This window comes from Watersipora subatra, chromosome 1 (assembly GCF_963576615.1).
Source record: "Watersipora subatra chromosome 1, tzWatSuba1.1, whole genome shotgun sequence".
Lineage (NCBI taxonomy): Eukaryota > Metazoa > Bryozoa > Gymnolaemata > Cheilostomatida > Watersiporidae > Watersipora > Watersipora subatra.
In genome coordinates, this window is record NC_088708.1 from 27515301 (window position 1) to 27535282 (window position 19982).

Below are 19982 nucleotides of genomic sequence, written 5' to 3' on the forward strand. Positions count from 1 at the left end.
GGCTTCCTATGCTCATATGAAGTATTGTGTAGGGAGCAGTACAGGTAATCAAATGTACTCATATAAAGGGCACACCTGGGAAGCAAATATAAAATTGTTTTACAATTTGTGAAAAAGCTACTGCAGTTAGTGAATATTTCATGTCATACCTTGTTTAGGGAGTATCCTCTACCAGGGTCGTGTGAGATATCAGATTAACAGCCTAACCGGGAATCAACACATGAACCAATTTACTCATGTGCATATTTGGTCAATCTTTTCCGCAATGAAGGTAGTCAATAAAATAATGTTGTTTTATCATGGCATTGGGCGGCGTAGCATTGGTGAATGTTGAGTATAAATAATCGCATATCTATGTCATAGTTCAATTTTTAACTTGTAAAACGAAAAATTTCTGGCTATGATATATGCGCTAGTTGTTGGTTCCGTTTAAAAATACAACAATCATACATTCACAAGTCGTTTCTATGATAATACGTGTAGTGTATTACTATAAATTGATATTCATATAAAACATCTACTTGTATTACCTCATCTTTTCTCAGCACCGGGCAGAATTGAGCTCAGTATTTTCATGCCTTTTCAAGATCCATAATCAGACCTACTTTCACAAATACAATTCGAAAATGTATTGAGCTCTTGTCAAGCTCTTTCCTCTTCTCAAGCATTATAAGCATCAATAAGCATTCTAGGACAATAGGTAGTAATCACTTAACGATGGGATTATGTTCTGAAGGCAAAACAAATCTCCCATTCAATCCTCCACTGCACTGTACCTTTTCACCATTTCTCTTTTTCTGTTTTTCATTAGCGTTTTTAAAAATAAGTGTAAACTTTTAAAAAGTACCTTAAATTTTAATTTAACATTTAGCTTTTGCGTCTGCACGAGCATGTAAACCAATGATAGGCTACCATAGATTACAATGCGGTAGATCTTACGTGTTTTACCTCTTCTTTACATTTAGCGAGCCTCACTCCCGGTAGAATGCTGTCAAATAAGTGCTCTCAGAAGGCTGGTCCTTCTGATCAGATGTCTGATGTAGCATTCAATTACTAAAATACTGTTCTTGTTGACAAGTAGGATATAAGTACGTATGTAAGTATGTAAGAGTATAGCTAATTTATTTGCAAGACTATGTTGAGATCCATTTTATGAATCTACATTTCACCAGGTCTTTTAAGGTAATGAAGCTACAACATCATTCAGTAGAGTCTGATAATAACTGTAGTTTTTTTTAGCCTTGTTGAAGGCAAACCGAGGAATAAATAGCAGAATATGTCCGCATCAAGTGTAGAGTATGTCCTCGTGATGGGCTTTATCACGGCTTTTGTATGCATCCTAGCTTTCGAAGTAACCTAACCGATGAGACCTAGCATCATTGTGTTTCTCCGAGTCGTAGAAATGGCAAAATCCGAACGTATTTGACGCCATTTTGCTTCATTTAGCTTCTCTAAATTTGTGCAAAGGCATTTGCCGTGATAAAGCGAGTCTACTTCAACAAGTTTTGTTTTGAGGGATACACAGCGAATCTTGGAAATGTCTGTAGTGCAACACTAAATTGTTGAAATGGTAGGTTGGGAATCCGAACCCATTAGAAGCATGGAAACAAAGTGTATGAGTATTAGTCCAATACAGGTGTAATATGTAACCACCTCTACTAGTCTGACCTCAAGCTTCGTAATGAAAGAAAGGTACTTAACTCATTGATGCAACTTACTTGAGCTGACAGCAAGTAATTGAAATAAGATTTGGGATTGACACATAGACGGGTGATCCTGAATAGCAAAAAACACTGTGGAAGCTGATACTATAAAGTTTCTCACTGCCGCTAAAAGGCTGTAAGAGTGTGCAAATACTAGGACACATGAAAAAGTGGATTCCTTATCAAAGCTGAAATAAGTCTCAAGTCCATTACTAACTAAAGGAATTACATCTACGTAGCAGGCCCTACTATGCAAGGTGAACACTATGAACCAGGTGACCGAGATAACGGCCTGTACAGCGCAGTCACCAGGTATGTTGCAACACTTATAAATGATTTGAAAATGATGGAAGCTGGCAGCACTACGAAGTGACAGTAATATGGGATGCTTTCGAGGCTTAAAATCTAATTCCCTTTGATTTTACCATGCCAAAAAGAGTGATAGAAGGGTGCTCAAAAGGGGCACAAGGTGCTCCTGAAGAAGACCAGAGAATGAGAACATGCAGACTCAGTCTATGGAACTAGACATGACTATAATAGCGAAGTTGCAGCAATACCAGCATCTCTCAGGGCTTCATTGGCTGCCAAGACTGTTAATCATGTCTATTATTGACCAGTATCAGATGTTGCTGACCTTCCTGAGCATTTAGGTGATGGACTAATTGCAGTCTAATGACTACTTTGAGCATGCTAGTACCCTCACAGTCCAGGATGGGCAACGTTGACCAAACAGGCCAATAGATACACAAATATCTTATTAGAAATCATTAGCGATAAAGAATGCTTGATGTATATGGGTCAGTGAATGGATCTAAGCATCAAGCACTCCTGAGATATATAATATCTGTCACAGCAGTAGTCTGTAAAGAACTGCATAAGGAACAGTTTTCATCAGTCACTAAACTTGTCAGAAACCTCAAATGAGACAAAATAAACTAATTGTCCTAAGCTTTTTTGGGCTCTTGTCAAACTAACCAAATATTTTGAGGTGATGACCAAAAGGTAAAGAAAGCAGGACTCGAGAACATTACTTGCGAGGAAAAAAGGGAAGTTTGAAATATATAGTTAATTAAGATACTATGGCACATAGAAGAAAAATTGTTGAAGCGATAAGTACACTGGGAGCAGTTGTGCCTGTCTATCGACCATTCCTCAAAGCAATGACGTCAATGATAAACATGATCAATTGCGCTGGAATGTGTTGTAAGAAAGCAGTTAATGTGTTGATAGGAACCCTGTGTACTACCATGCCTTCACAGGTGGAGGATACTTGTCTGAGATGTTTCTTTTATATTTATTTTTCTTTGCTTGGCCATTTTTAAATGTAAACAGGCAGGCGAAACAGTCTGCTAAGACATTTGTCTTTAAAGGTTGACTTGCAACGAAATTCACATTACCGTTATTTGATATGAAAAGATTCACCATGTCTTACTCTGTTGTGTTGTAGGTGCAAAATCTGTGGAAAGGTGATTACAAGCTCTTAAAAGCTCAAAAACGAACAGAAAATCGCAGCCACACGAGACCGCCGTAGTTTGGATTCTGTTTCCAAAACGGCTCAAATGTGATGTAGTTGTGAGAAATGGTTTCTGTTTGCACTTTCTTGCAACCTTATTCGTCGAAATATTTTCACAAATATACTTCATGCATTCAATAAAACTATGTCTATTGTTCTTACGCGTCTGTTTTATCGTCATCGTAATGCTGTCACTTTTAGCACTGATATCTTATAACTTACCGTAAAAAATCGTTAAACTTTTAACCTTAGCTCGAAGAAGTACATATCATTGTCTGATAATCATGACGAGCCTGTTGGTCACCTGTAATAATCGAAAAGTGCTGCAAAAATTATTTGCGAAATATTGGGTCACATGATCAGAAAAGGACTTGACGATTGAATAATGCCGAAACAAAACTGTAAAGTAGCGAGCATCTATATTTGATACGGGGTCTTCGGTGAAACCCGAAGTGTTTGTCATAAACTAGTACTGCGATAAGTTTTGTATTGAGCTTTGTATGGGCCTTTCAATTCACGTGAGAACATACGTGACAAGACGATAACCAAATTTTGTGGTTACGTCATCGAAATAAAGAGATTCCAATCTACGGCCGCTTGTAGATCCAATCTCTTTAGAGCTCAATCTCTTTAGAGCTTGTAATCACATTTCCACATATTTGGCACTTACAACACAACAGAGTAAGACATGGTGAATCTTTTGATACCAAATAACTGTAATGTGAATTTTGTTGCAAGTCTACCTTTAAGTTATTCTCTTCATACTGCTAACAATTTTCCCCAATTTATAACTATCATTAGAAGAACGTATTAACTGCTCTCTTGGTTTGTAAATTACTGTAATACCATACACTGAACCAGAATAGGCACTACATACATAGGTACTAGTTTGCATTTTTTTACTTGAATTTTGTACTTGTTAATATTGCAGGTATGCTGTTCCCGGGTGAGCCATGACGGGAGACATTTTACTGATGATTATGTAAGAAAGCATCGGCATTGTTCACCAGCTAACAGCGGATTCACTCAGCCTCATTTTAATGATACAATGCGACTGTCTACAGAGAGCTACGTGTGTAAACACAATGCTACCCCTAACTTCCTCGCTATGGACAGCCACCTCTATACAGACCTTGCCAATAGATTTGGAATTGGTTCCATGGGCCTTTCTACGAGTCATCTAGCGCTCGTTGATCTCTCTGATGAGTCATACTACCTCATGAAAGGCAGCTTTAATCGCACTAACATAGGTAATATGAACATATGTCAGCCTTTGGCTATCTGGTCTAACATAACGTAGCTTAATTGGTAAGGTATTCGCTTAGCGAATGGGAGGTTCCGAGATCAAATCTTCGGCGATATGGATTCTTCACTCTAATATTTTTAAGTTTATAGCTGGACAAACTGAAGTACACACACAAACTTTGAGATTTATATACATGTACAGTCAAACTCGGATAACTCGCTTTCGGATAGCTCGAACACATGGTTAACTCGAACGGATTTATTCGGTCCGTGCCCACGCAATGATAAATTGCTTTCAATAACGACCTCAACATCATTAACTCGAACAGTTTTTGCCCAACGGCTACCAAGACGGTTGTTCTTAGGCGTCGTTATAACTATCATCGGCAAGATATTTTCGTTAACGATTTTTCTAAAGGTTTGCAAAAATCAAATTTTACCAAACATCCTTAGGCCGACAGCATTAATGTCACTTTGCCCGAAGGAGAGTGCAAAATAAAGGCAAAATTAGCATCACTTTTCCCGTGAAAAGGTTAAATTTATCTTTCAAAAATTCTTATGAGCTAGTCGAAAAATACTAGCTTTCAGTTGCAATTAGCCCGCCTATCTTAATATACTGGGTGGTGTGAATATCAGGCGCTCCTAATGTATGAGAATGCGCAAGCATCCACTGCTAGTGTTAGTTGCAGCCTCCACATAGGTGGATTCACTCCATGGTTCTCCGTGTGCTTGAGCCTATTGCAGTTAGGAGGTTGAAGTGACTGAGCTCGCAAACTGCAAATGTACTAACTTAGCCCTGGAACTTTACAATGATGTACTTTCTGACAATCACAATCTGTTCCATATTAATTGCAGGCCTTGCATAATGTTTCAGATGTTCTATTTTTGGCCTTCAGGCCACACCTACTTCCTCAGTACTTCATTTTGATGGAGAAAAAGCTTGGTTATGAGCAGCAATTTAGTATAGTTGAGATGGGTTCTTATTGGCTCCGTCAAACTTGGAAGTATTGTGAGACCGTTTTTGGCAATGTTTAGGAAGAAAAAAATTCTTTTATCTGGGAGGTCCTTCTTGTCCTTATTACCAAGGAAACATTTTATAATTGTTTGGAAAAGTGTATAAAAATTACTCATTTTTGCAATACAGCAAGCACACTGTGAGACAAACTTACTATGCCTCAGCTTAGAGATGGACTCGCACAAAATTTTAGCAGCTCTTCTCAGAAGGTATCAGTATTTTTCTATCATTTGCGATTGTTGTTGGCGTTTGATGTGATCTGACTGCCAGGATGTTTCAAGGTTAAAATCAACAAAAATGTCTCGCGGTCTACACACTGAGATCAAACAAAAGTGGAGTTATGCCATCTATAGTTGCAAAGAGACTGCTAAAATAGAGACGCGTAACGCTGCAACTTGAAAGCAATCGCTAATATCAACTTTAACAGCTAGTGAAGTCGTGTTGCACATAGTTTTTTTCGGAGCGTTTCAGCCGCGATCAAGTTTTGACAATTCTAATCTTGAAACATTGTGGCAGTCAGACCACCTCAAACATCAACAACAATCGCAAATGATAGAAAAATACCGATACTTTCTGATAAAATCTACTAAAATTTTGTGTAAGTTCAGGTGTAAGTTCGAAGGTCATATTCTCCCTTGTTAAGTAAACACTGGAGACTTACTGAGATTATGCACACTGTTGAATGAGTATTGAAATCACTGGTTCAAAAGTTACTAACCATCTGGTTAACATGATAAACTAGGCTCAGTTGGGTTGAGCTATTGCTGGATTAACTGGTCATTGTTAGCTTAGGATCATGTATGAAGCAAACTAGCTGTTGACCCGCGATCATTGAATGACTTTCAGCAATGTGAATTTGTTGGAGATTCAATGCGGTCTTTAATTTGTTGAATATGTTTTGTGATTTAGTAAACTTCTTGGAGGATTATAACGCAGGCAACATCGTCCGTTCATATGATTCCATTGTGTCAAAAACATCTAATCCGATGAACGACTCCAGTGATAAGATCTCTGTGAGGGACCTCAATGTTGTTCAGTTTGAACAAATCGTGTCTAACATGAATAGGAAAAGAGTAAGTTATTCAAAGGTCCACCATTAGAGTTGAGTTATACATATTCATTACTAACAACTTGCCTGATGTGTTTATGACCTGCTAGTTGAACTGAAGGTAAACAGTTTTTAAACAAGATAAGCTGTTTTGTTGTTGGTAAAGCTCATATTTAAAACTAATTATTCTCTAAAAATATATATCTTATACTATAGAATATAAATATTATATACAAAATATATATATTATATATAAAATATATATTATACCATAATTGCTTTCTTTTTCTTCTAGAAGCTATAGTCAAGACTTGTTTTAGTTTCCTTTCATTCTCTTTCTTGCTTTCATAGGATGTTGTGGTGCTCTTCTATTCCAAGTGGTGTATCCATTGTAAAGCTGTTAATCACATATTTCTCTCCGTTATGGAATACTTGACACAGTTTACATCCATCAAATTCTATAGGTGAGTAAAGTAGTTCATACTCATTCGATAATTAAGCAAAACCGAAGAAGGGGCAATATTATACCTTTGCTACAGACAGTACTGTTTTGGCTATTGAAGCCTCATCAGTGCAGCTCAGAGCCGGCAAGATCTATCAATAGGGTCACTACTGTATATATCGATAGAGTGACTACCATATCTGTCAATAGAGTGAGTACCATATCTATGGATAGAGTGACTACCATATCTATCAATAGAGTGATTAATGTATCTATCGATAGAGCAACTATGGTATTTATTGATAGAAAGACTAGCGTATCTATCGATAGGATCGTATCTATCGATAGAGTGATTACCGTATCTATGAATGGAGTGACTACTGTATCTATTGATAGAGTGACTACCATATCTATCGATAAAGGGACTACTGTATCTATCGATGGAGTGACTACTGTATTTATCGATGGAGTGACTATTGTATCTATCGATAGAGTGACTACCATAGTTAGAAGAAAATCTGAAGATATGTGCAAAGTTCAACTACGACAAAATGGAACAAGTCTTTTTCATTTGTATCATGATAGTATGTAGCTGACATGGTTTATATGAATAACTCTACAGAATTTAAGGTTAAGCAATGTTTTGCAAGAAAGCTGGACTCCCAACTCTTTCTATTTTAGTTAATCCTTAATTTTTAGTTTATTCATGTGGAATTGCGATATCCATTATTTATTACTTTCTAAAATAGATGATCAACTCTGTCATAGCTCCCACAAATATTAGTTCTTGAGAATTAAGCTGCGATGATAAGTAACACCGCAGCTTTCTAGTTTATGAGAGCTAGAATGCCTACCATGCCATTAGTGTAGCTAACCTGTTATTCAAGCCATTATCATGCTATAGCCAATACAAGCATTGCTATTGGTTTGCTATCAAAATAACTACATACACCAAGTTGTTGTTTTGCGGTCAGTGTACTGTCACAGGACCTTCTTATATTATTGAACGCTAGGGTAATTCTATTTTTGTCAACAGGATACAAGTGATAAACATTGAAAATCTTTTACTTACTGCGAGTTTTTAACACTTACAGTTCATGTCTGAGCCTCAATGGCTATGTACAATTCTTGCTAAAATCCAAAACACTATCTCGCAACTTTTGCTTACATTAGCTTCTCAATTACATTCAGTTGTTGTTTGTTGTTCATCAGTAGTTATCCAACTGACACTAAAATCTCTTTTGAATTCCATGAACAGCATATTTGCATTGCGCTGCCTGATTTCAATGAAGTGAGCATCCATTCATCGAGTCGATGAAGTCTACCTAAATAAGTATGTAATGAACTATGTATTTGCAGGATGGATATTCACTCCAACACACTACCATGGAAATATGCTGTGAATCGGGTACCAGCTATCGCAATTTTTCCCTACAGGTTAGATTATAGTCCTTGACATACTAATGAGTAATAGGAACTGTTGATTTATTAAAAGCCTGATGGATTAACTGAACTAACACAGCTCATTACTAAAGTATGTGATTTGCAGAGGTGATGCAGAGCAAGTGCCTTTAATGAATGATATGGAACAGCTGCTAAGGTACATAGTAAGCCGATGCGGTCTCAAGCACCTGATAGAGCTGACAATCAGAGGAACATACTCCAGCCTTAGAAGCATGCTGCCCATCATACGGTCTCGTATAATAACACTCGAGAGAAAGCTTTCAGTAGATAATCCCTTTCTGTACAGTGTTTCAAATGCGCATCAATTAAATGCGATGGTCATAAAAACATTATACAGTACCAGGCATACTTTGCACAATCTTAGAAAATTGTATTTCACTATATATTGTAGTACAACACATGAAAAAAAGCTCATTTCACCAGTTTCAAAACGGAGATTATACAGGATTATGATGATTTCACAGAAATGTAGAATGTTCTAAATATAGACGAAGTACCAATTGCATGAAAGATGATTGTTCTCTCTCATTGCAATGTAAAAGCTTTCCAAATCATGCTCGTTCAAATGCTGTTCTCATATGATAAAGGCAGTATCGGTAATGTCTCACATCTATACTTGGTGAGGCATAGATCAGGAATGGTGATTCGGTTGCTTACTTAATAGCAAGAAATTCAACATCAAATGTTAGAGTAGCATTAGGTGGTATGACTCCTGGATAGCCCTGTGGTCCATAACCATAGTCGGGGGTGCATGTGAGTATTGCCCTCTCACCAACGCTCATCTACACAAGATATACAAAAAGGCTGTAACAACTTCTAGACGTCTTTCTGTAAAGAGAAAAATGTAACAATCGAGTTTTGAATAGTAAAACAATCTCACAATAATTGACTTGCCTCTCATAGGTCGACGAAAATACACTAGCCATCGCTTCGGAAAGACTCCCATCGCCATTTTTTATATATCGTGGGTTGAGTGCAAAATTGTTGTAACTTCCCTCATGTTCTATATGAAGTTACAACAATTTTGCGCTCAGTCCACGATATATAAAAAATGGCTTAAATTTAGGATGGTAAATGAACTTTCACAGCAACACTATGGAAATAATTACTGTCTCAGGCTAATAATGGTTCCTTGTTTAACGCGGTCCTGATACTTCGAAATACATGTACATATATAAAAACAGTTTAAATCTACGATGGTAGATGCAACTTTGAAAGCAACGCCATAGAAATAGCTACTGTCTCAGGCTAATAGTAGTTCCTTGTTTAACGTTGTCCTAATACTTCAAAGGAAATGCATTACCCTACAGGATGAATTTATTCGCCGAGTTAAATTTCGCGAAAATTGTATTTCATGCATATTCGCGGATCAATTTATTCGCGGCTGAAAATTGTCACTCTCTATGAAGAGTTAACTCTATTACGTCTACCAATAGAGTTAACCCTACGCATGTGCTCATTGCGTGTTTCGTTTTCTATTTAGCTTACAACTACGAGTGGATCGTGCTAAGCTATAAGTTTTTTGCTGGGTTCAGAGGTTTTTACGAATATTCATAGATTTGGAGGCCTTTGATGAACCAACAATTTGTAGTAAGTAATGAGTTTTTTCAAAACCATTCACTAAATTAGTTGAATTTTACTTTGGTTCTTCGGTAAAAAGCAATATTTATTTTTTCCATCCCTACCGCTTCATTATTTGTTTTAGTGTGAGAGAGAGATTTTTCATCATACACGCAAGCACAATGACAGCAAGGGTGGTATATGTCATTCTTAGAAGATCACCAATCATTCAGGGAGGTCTGGAAATTGAGGTAGAAGTGACCGCAGCTACTTACTAGGAGAATATATGTTTTAAAAAATGGAACAAAAACGCCTTTACGAGCACAAATCTTTGGCCAACCGGCAGAACTTTGCAATAGTAAGCCACGAGGAGATTTCTGATGATAACTTCCTTCCCAGCCATGTAGTAGCGAGAGAATCGCCTTTAACATCTACCCAGGAGTGACAGCAATATAGAGCTGCTATTACCAAAATAACTAGTCAGAGAGCACCATCACACGCTAGTATTCACTTATCATGAGTATCAGTTTAATTTTACTGCTGTAGACAACCGCCATATAGACTAAACTGTTTATATTTACTCCATTCATCGTTTGTAAAAGTTTATTTGTATTTGAAATGTTTTATTTGTACACTCAAGTTTGTAATAAATTATAATATATCTATAGATGAAGTAAAATATATAATTTAATCATGTTTGCTGCAGCGATATCAAGGAGTTGTTGTCGATGAAGGGGTCTAGGTTGACTGGTTGCTTCTCTGCCAATATTCCTGCCTTGATGAATATTACTACTTTTCTCTAGTTTTCATAATCGGAGTAGGTTGTTTCATTCTCAATCTGCAGTAAACACAAAAAAGAAAAAAATATTAGTAAGTGTTAAGGAAGTGTAAAAACAATGGCTGAAGTATTTAATGAAAGCGATCAGTTTTTAAACAAAAGAATTAACTAATGCAGTTAATTATGAAAAAACGTATATGCACTGCAAATCAAATACATACCATAATGTCCAGATCAGAATCATAATCGTCCTCAACTTCGGTATTAGAGATTGATGGAGTTGATTTCAATGTAAAAAAAACTAGGAGAGATTTTGCCATGATTCAAGCCATGCCGAATAACTTGTGAAAACCTTGAATAATTTTGTAAAGTTTGAGGCAATAAAACTCGAAGCCCGGCGATGATTTTAAAGAAGTTTTGCAGTTCAGCTACGTTTAGTACTTCTGCCTAGCGGCTATTTTTGCGATGACGCCATTCTGCATATCTTGTGACAACCTTGAATAATTTTGTAAAGAAATGTGATGCATTGGCTATGGTATTAGCTCAAAGCCCAGGCAATGATTTTAAAAATGTTTTGGAACTCAACTACGTTTAGTATTTATATTAAAAGCTAGCCTAGCAGCTAGTTTTTAATTTGATGCAGTAGTTATTCTCCCTTGTGATTGAAAATAGAATTAATTATTCACGGAATTTAATAATTCGCGAAATCGCAAATTTTTATAACCAATGAATATTTTCATCCTGTAGGGTATAAAAACCGGTTCGCAAGTTTTGAACCAAAGGTTATGTTTAGCGAGCAAACAGTGCTAAGTGCTAACGAGTGCTAAGTGCAGCACATGAAAGTTTTGCTTTGCCAAAAAATTGTTTAGACGCTAATATCGACTAGTTCAGCAGTGCAGAAGAAAAGTAGAGGCTAGAAGATATTGCGGAAAGTATTGGACAACTAGAAGATGTTCGTTCCGTCAAAAGCAACAATCAGAACGCAGCTATCCGAGCAAACGATGGAAACATTTTTGTTTTAAAAACGTTAATTTTTGTTTCAGCATGTAATATAAGTATGGTTCGTTTATACCACTTGTTCATGAATATATTTTTGTACCATTTGATAGATTATTGTTGTATAACTTATAAATATGCAGATTTATAGCATGTTAGTTAAAGATGTGGTTGCGTCAAAAAATTCGATTTAATGAAATTAAGACCCATAAAAGGCTAAAACATCAGCTACAATTTGATGCCATTTTTGTCTTTGTAGACCAACCCTGTCCAGAGATATATGCGTTTGAATGAGGCCCTCTTTTAAAAAGCTCACGTTCCAGCGGGTGCTTCTTTCGTGACGTCACAAGCAATATATCTGAAAAGAAACCACGAGCGATAAATATGAAGTCGCTTCCTTAGCCAATCATCACTCGTAAAACGTGTGTTATCTCAAATTTAGGGATTTTACTCTATTATTAAATCGCATGGACATCGATATTTACTAAATTAATTAACATCGTTACTTTAATGAATTACTCTTTCGACCCGTTTTATTGGCGAACAACATACATGTAATTGTAAACTTGCTGTAAAGTTACTGCGAAGGTGACTCCGAGATTTTTTGGCATCAGGTAGTTAAAGTTCTACGGAGGAAGATCGGAGAATGGAGGTAAATTTATCTTTTACTTTGAGTCTCCTATAGCGTTTCCTGTTGAGTTTACATTCAGATTATATTTCCCTGTTTGAGGCTAAAAAGTAATTTCCTGCGCGTGCGAGATACGTATGTACAGTGAGTTCTTGACGGCTTCTTTTTAATCTTTAGCATCTAGCTATACAATGGCTTGGATTGATGAATATACTAAAGGTAATATTTTAGTACTTATTAATACATGTACTAATTAAGAAAATTATAACTTTTTGCTATCACTAATCATCGTTTTATATTTTTTATCGGTTCACCTAGCTACATTTGCTTTAAATTTTCTGTGGCAGCTTCATCTAGTAAATTAGATTTACGATTTGACATTAGATGTTCACTTTTCATTTGTAGAAAGTGAAGAAAATCGATTGATCAATGCAAATCTTTAATTTCCAGAACCAAAGCTTCAAATCGTTGGCTTGGCGTATTTGTGCCTTTGTTAAACGTTTATTCGTTTTTAAAATTACACTCGCAATCTATTTAACTCCCAATTTGAAAGCTTTCAATAGATACGCTTGAGAATGATATATCTATGAATGACATATATTTATTGCATTTGTTTTACTGATTACAGTATGTTTATGTCGTCCCACCAGCCGAAGCAGCTTTGTCAGTGTGGAAACTGCCATAAAGGGGAAAGAGAGACTTGAATGTGTGCTGCATAAACCATGATGTTTTGTTTGAGTTTGTTGCAGTAGATGAATTTGTCTTATTGTATCAGCTAAAACTATGTGAGTGGCCACAACTTGATGAATATTTTTAATAAAAGCTTTATGCCGAGATGAAAATATTTTTGCTTGTAAAAATTATATAATAAAATAATATTGTTGAAGATAATGCAAAACATGATTTGCAGAATATTGTAGTGAATTGGATATGGTATATGGATGTCTGCAGAACTGGAGAAAGTGAGTTCAAATTCAGTTTGCAGCAGACTTCTCATCCTTAAAACTCTATCCCTGTGTATATTCTTTTCAAAGACGCGGCTTGCTTACCAGTTTCTTACGGTAGTAAGAAACTAGTAGTCGGTGTAGGCAATGATATACAGCCCCGCCCCATGGATAGGTGACGGACATAAGGTGGGCGGGACTTATGGGAGGCTGTATATCGTTAGTATGGGTAGCGGCGGAACTTTGCTGATACAAAGACCTTATTCTACACAGCTAGCTTGACAGAATTACCGTAGACCGGTAGAATTGGTAGTCGGTACCCAAATGTTTACACAACATTTGGAGAAAGTAAGTAGAACAAATTTTCAATTTTCGTTATTTGATGCCTTTGAAACATTCATAATAATGCATCTGTAACTGGATTTAAAATTTTATTCTAGCCAACATGAGCAAATACAAAATAAGATATATGCCAATAGAGCCGCGTAGGACTAGGCTTATCGCAAATAGCCGATGTGAATACGAGAGATAGAGACAGGTTGTATAACGCGTGACATCATTTTGGGCAAGTCTGGGCACGTTTTTTGTGGCCTGAGCGTTTTTACCGCGATCAGATTTTTTCGATTTTAATCTTCAAATATCTTGGCAATGAGATCGCGTAACACAACAAACAACATATCAACTGATAGAGAAAAAAAATGCTTTCTTTTAAGATCAACTCAAATTTGACGCAACCACATCTTTAATCGCAGCCTTGCGGCTATTAAAGATCTAATTCCATTCTAAGCTGTGTTAAGATAGCCTTGCAGCTATCTTAACACAGCTTACAATGGATTGATGCTCATGACTCCACTTCTATTGCACATAAAAAGCTAGTTTTGGCTGCAAACTAGCAAACATATTAATGAGTGCAATGAGCTTTTATTCAACAATGTTAAATATAGATATAAAATAAAAATATGTCTTCAAATTTAGAATTGCAAGCAATAGATATCAACCGGTAGAGATCTTTCTCGGTTTCTCCATGCACATTTATTAAGAGATCTTTGACAAGTTAAAAGTAAGTCAGCAAATTTATTGCATTCAAAATGTTTAATATCGGTCCACCGAAAAAAGGGCAAATATAGGCGACATTTGCTTCGCCCTAATACGGCTAAATTTATCTTCCGACAATTCTGATAAGCCATTTGAAAAATACACCGCCAGCCTCTATTTGAACTCCGCCTCCAATTGATCGCGACCACAGAGGAACGGTTCAAAAATTAAAGCGCCATGGTATTCAATTAGAGGTTTTACGGTAAGTCCGTTTTCCATTTTCAAGTCTTTAGGTTTTTTTGTTAAAAACTTTGATTGCAACACCATAGAATTATTAGCTGTCTCAGGCTAATTCTATCATAATAGCATATCAACATAATAAGGAACCCGCTACTATCATGGATGACTCATCATTACTGCATTGTTTTCTATTGTTCTGAGATTTTTTAGAACAAATATTCATCACAAAAACAAATTCTACAAAAATAGTTAGGGATGCATTGTTTGCAGCGCCAATTTTTTTGAACATCTTATAATGCTAAAAATGACCGAAGTTTGTTGTTACTTCAATTTTTTGTGCTGCTTTGACAAGACTTATTCAAATATTAAAACAGCAAAAGTACAATCTTCCATAAGCTGCACCAAAAATAAAACACTGCCAACTTTTTCATTTTTGTGATATATATGAAGTAATGTTGAGATAATGTTAAATTATATAGGCAGAAATGATCAGCGCCATTCAGTGCTTTTTACCTTTGCTACGCCTTCATCCCAACCTTTAATGACTTGACCAACACCTAGAGTAAATTCAAAGGGTTTCCCTCGATCTCTTGATGAGTCGAACTTAGTACCATCAGTCAGAGTGCCTAGATTAGCAATATAAATTTAGGTTATAAAATCTAAAAGACAATAGAGTTATCAGTGCAGAAACCAAACGTAACCCTATTGAATACTATAAACGTAGCTGTGTTATTGTAACCGAAAATTTACTACTAACTTACCACATGCTTTCAAAAAGTAACAAATAAAAAATAATGTAAGGAAATGTGATTAATTAAAATGTAAAATTAAATACATACAATAGCAGCTAACGCCGGCATTGGCCAGGGAGGCAGAGATATGTTATCCTTCATTACAACAGTTGACTTTGATAAATTTGGATTTTATCAAAGTCTTAAAAGACAAACTTAGAAGCAAACCGAGAAGCAAACTTTCATTTTAACTTAACGTAATTAACATTTCTCCAGGGTTCGTAGTTTTAAATTTCTCGCCGGTTAGCTAATTTTTCCTTTGTTTTGTTCTCACGACCAGCCGGCCGTTTTAAGAGAAACTTATCTAAGGACGTTTGCCTTTGCCATCCTTTCAATATGTTGCGATTAGGACGAACACAGGGGTCTTCACAAAGGGTTAATGCACGACCACTAGCCAACTTGTCCAAATGTCTATTTATTATAGTCTTGATAGATAGCACCAGCCTTTTCACATAGCATCGTTTCAGTTACGCTGTCACCGACCAATTGTGTGTCTTTTATCCACAACCTGAGCAGTCTCTTCATCAGCAGTCGTGAAGATCGCTGCGTCGTTTAGAAATTATGGGTAGTCCTTTTGCAAACTAAATGCCCAGAATATAATCTTTCTGTTTGATAATTGTGGATGTATTTCTGTCATATTGCTGAGCTAGCTCAATCACGCATACACATTTCGCATTATTTTTCAATAATTTTCCGTTTAATATCAATTGTTATCATTCGCTTTTTCTTTGCATTATCTTTCCTTTTACTGTCAAACCTTTGGTCTACACACAGTACTTTTAATTCACTTAATTCTGCGATGAAAATTGCGCACAAAAAACACGGTACAAAAGTATAACCTGAGTAGTTGAAAAATACAGAGTGATGCTGTTCTCATAAAGCACCTCCGACATCCTTGGCAACTGACTCACGTACTCGTATCTCAAACATGTTAGTGCTAAAACTTGTTTAATAGCTGGCTCGTATCTCAAGTTTCTCGTGCGGTGGGGGCACTCATAAGTTGAAGTATTTCTGTAGTTAGATCGAGACGAGATCGATCCGAGACAGGTCGATACTCGAGATGTCTCATGTCTCATTCTACCTCTAAGAAATAGTGTAGCAATTAAAGTGATTTTTACAATTAGTTTATTTTATAAAATATTACGGCTGGTATAAAGAATGTTTATTTTTTCTAACCCTATAATACACCAGTAGAAGTGTGCCCTACATTATCTCTAGAAATGGCATAGAATTAATTTTGTTGTAACATATTCTTCAGCTCAGTATAGTAAAAAACGCTGAAAACCTGACTATTTTGATATGCATTGTTCAAAATCCGCCTAAAGGGGTATTGCCCATGTAATAGTCCAGCATGTTTATATAACGAGCTACTCAAGCCAATAGATTAATACTTACCTGTGTAGTGAACTTGAATCATTTGGCCCACTTTGGCATAAGTAATACCTACAATAAAAAGCATAGGCAGGTTAGTAACATGCAGACCGGCCAACCCAAGAGTTGTGCAATGCGTGAGATTTTGTTTTGGGGCAATTGATGTATCAATGATAGTATATATAAAATTGTGGAAATTGGGGCAAAAATCTCACGCATTTTCATTTTTTCTTTGGGGTGATTGCGCGAGTCTCACGCCCAATGCGTGAGAGTTGGCAGGTATGGTAACATGCCAGTTATCATAGTTGGCTGGAAACTAGTAAATTGTTCCATCGCGATTAGTCGTCAAATTCGTGTTGCTTGCTTGATTAGCTATAGGGACCTTAGTCACAAAATGTAAACACGAGACTTCGAGTTCTTGCACTAACATACAACTTCTACCTACTGTACAGAGCCGAAGAATCTGTTGAATGATCCAAGGTTTAACTAGATGAGTTGTTCAAAACGTAGCTGCAGTACGAGAACACACGTACTACACTTTTTAGGGTCAACTACTTGGCTAGTAGCAATTTTACAGTGACAGCCTGACAACTCAATTGGCAACTGTTGTAAAAGTCACCACACTGATATTTGTATCACCAAAGCACTTGCCCACAAATGATGTTACGCATGCGTTATAGAACTGCTTGTATATAACATTGTAAAAATGCTTTCTTCATAAAGAGCTTTACAAATATTTAAAAATTAATGATAAGCGTGAATTTAATAATTAAAACAAATTACCATCTCCAGGCTTTGTTGTTGCAACATCAACGCCCATTTTTCTCCTCAAGCTTACGATTCCGCCAACAAGCCGCCTGAACGGAATGAATGAATGAACTAATTAAAGATGGCGCGTTTTGCAATACAATTTGAACTACAGTAATAAAACCTTATTGTAAAGGCAAGGAACGCACGCTAAATGCTAAAAACGCTTATACATGTACTTTATTACAGTAATTAGCTTCCCCTGCGTACGATTCCTTGTATACGATTTCCGAGTCCATTTCTACAAACATTTTCGAAAAGAGCAGACAAATCTATTCTAGTAGCAAACATTTCAGTTCAGTTTTTTTGACGACAAACTGATATGTTGATGTCAAATAAGCGATTGTATGATACGGTAAACTACGTACGTACGTATACGTGAATGAAATTATCTACCATTTTGTATTTTATTAACACAATTGGTTACCTATGTTTCGACCAAGCCATTAAACCTAAGATGGCCTAAGATCATAATTATATACTTTTTATGAGAAGCTGTAAGCAGCTAGAGGGCAAAGCCACACAAAATCTGCTATCCTTTTTAAACATTAGCTGGGCTAAAAGAAGCCATCTAAAACATGTTCGCACTTTGTTTTTAGTGTTTAGTGGTGTTTAGTATCAGTGACGCTCATTATGAACTGCGTCTACTAGCTCAACTAGTATGCTCACTACTATACATACCATGTTTGTAATATTGAGAGGTTGCTGAGATACATTGAGCAATGCCGTTAACACTGCATTTTGTTACAAAATCAGGAGATAATAGCAAAAAATTCAATTGAATAAACCCAGAATAGTATAGTTGAACTAGATAAACGCGTCAGATAATTTCACTGTTGTAGCCTGTCAAGCACAGAGTTACAAATGATTTGTTCAGAAAAAGGTTCGTGACATAATGGTGCAGCTAAATCTAACACAGTTGTTGATACATGTGTACAACGCATCACTTATGGTTAGCTTCTTCTGTAATTTAGCTCCTATGGATATTATCCAGCAGCATTACACCAACCGACAAGGATGTACATGAAGAGTCAAAGGAAATACAAGCAATCAACGTTATTAATTTATAAGGCTGTTTTGCTAGCAACACTCTTGGAATAAATATGCAGCAAAAGACAAAGGGTGCCATCATTGGTTGTAACAAATTGGGGAGTGAAGCAGCCCAACGGTAAATCATCATGCTAAGCTTTGCTGTCAGCTTTTGAAGGGGATGGACTGGTGTGTGTTCACCTAACTCATGTACTCATATTTGCTTTGAGGGTTACAAATACACAGGAACAAGGCAGCCATAAAGGTGGTGTGACAGTGGTCAAATCTCTTTGTTTTGAATCAACAGGACAGGCAACTCTTAGGTAAAAAAAGAGGGATTTACTCCTGGAGTAATTCACAATCATTCCATATGCTTACAAATGAGTTCGTAGAGCAAGTCAATGACAAATGTAAACCATTATCTTTATGGCAGATTATACACACAAATAACTAAAATACTTTAAGGCATCTTATCACCTCACTCTCTTTTATCTGAAGGTTTCGTAGAACATTTTTTAAAGATTAGCTAGTATCCGTGACAAAAACGAATCGGCGTTGCGCGTGTCTGTTATGGAAAGGGTGAGAAGTCGGAAGTGATTGTTCATGATCGTGGTATTCCTTAAACTCGAGCTCTAATATGATATTGTTCATAGCCCATCCTGGGCATTCTAGCTTATTTATTGTTTCTTACTGAATGAACTTGAAGCTAACAAGTGAAAGAGAATTGTCTTTGATTCTGTCTTGCTTGGGATAGATGAGAGTGTGTGATGATCAAGTCAGGTAGTGTCCGATGAAAGTGAATAGGTACATGTGTGGTTACGCATTAATAAAGTCATTTGTAAATATCTTTAAATTTTTAGGCTATGAGAATTAAACGCTTACCTTTTTAAGCGTGTTCTATGTATACTAAGATTTTTCATTGGAGTCAATAGTAGGTTATCAATGACAGTAATTACTGCATTGGTCGCATGTAGCTAAAATTGGCATCTAATGAACTCAAAGTTTATCGATATGGGTAGGACTAAACGATAGCTTATCATGAAACCCATTCTACAATATATATTTTTTCGATATTGCTACCTGTACCCTTCATTGTACATGTGGGTGATCTGAAAGAACCATTAGATTCTGGTCATGCGCCCTTTATCAATTATAAACAAATAGTGGTAGTTTTTTGGATGGTTAAGACGCGATGGTACGTCATTGGCAGCGGGAAAGCATGGGCTTCGCAATACATCAGTAAGACAACTCTTCAAATCTTTGAAAATGTTTTGTAGGCTGCAATAACAGAATAATCTGGTGGGTGATAGTCGTAAAATCTTTATTTTTAATTCATTTGTGTGTCGTAATCAATAAAATGATTACCGTATCTA

At 36.4% G+C, this 19982-nt stretch overlaps 2 protein-coding genes across 5 annotated transcripts in view; one reads left to right on the forward strand and one right to left on the reverse strand.

Moving 5' to 3' along the window:
* The window catches only part of LOC137392871 (thioredoxin domain-containing protein 11-like), a 43858-nt gene that overhangs the window by 18491 nt on the left and 5385 nt on the right, over positions 1–19982 (forward strand). For 2 of the 4 annotated variants that reach the window (XM_068079218.1, XM_068079224.1), the window contains exons 12-16: positions 4148–4466; positions 6386–6549; positions 6876–6988; positions 8326–8403; positions 8516–8925. In XM_068079218.1, coding sequence (XP_067935319.1) covers positions 4148–4466; positions 6386–6549; positions 6876–6988; positions 8326–8403; positions 8516–8912 — 1071 coding nt within the window. In that variant the 3' untranslated portion in view covers positions 8913–8925. Of the gene's footprint in view, positions 1–4147; positions 4467–6385; positions 6550–6875; positions 6989–8325; positions 8404–8515; positions 8926–10135; positions 10569–19982 lie in introns of those variants that run through there. The other 2 variants (XM_068079233.1, XM_068079242.1) reach the window with 2 other exon arrangements.
* Positions 8780–17668, reverse strand: LOC137392917 (peptidyl-prolyl cis-trans isomerase Fkbp12-like). The gene is made up of 4 exons (XM_068079284.1): positions 17557–17668; positions 16798–16845; positions 15125–15237; positions 8780–9212 (listed from the first exon to the last, which is right to left on the reverse strand). Exons 1-4 carry the CDS (start codon positions 17591–17593, stop codon positions 9084–9086), a joined length of 327 nt encoding a protein of 108 aa, XP_067935385.1. The 5' UTR covers positions 17594–17668; the 3' UTR covers positions 8780–9083.

Coding starts and splice junctions, on each gene's coding strand:
- LOC137392917 (XM_068079284.1), bottom strand. CDS start 17,593: ATGGGCGTTGATGTTGCAACAACAAAGCCTGGAGATG. Junction 16,846..17,556: donor AACAACAAAGCCTGGAGATG/GTAATTTGTTTT, acceptor TTTTTATTGTAG/GTATTACTTATGCCAAAGTG. Junction 15,238..16,797: donor GATTCAAGTTCACTACACAG/GTAAGTATTAAT, acceptor TTGCTAATCTAG/GCACTCTGACTGATGGTACT.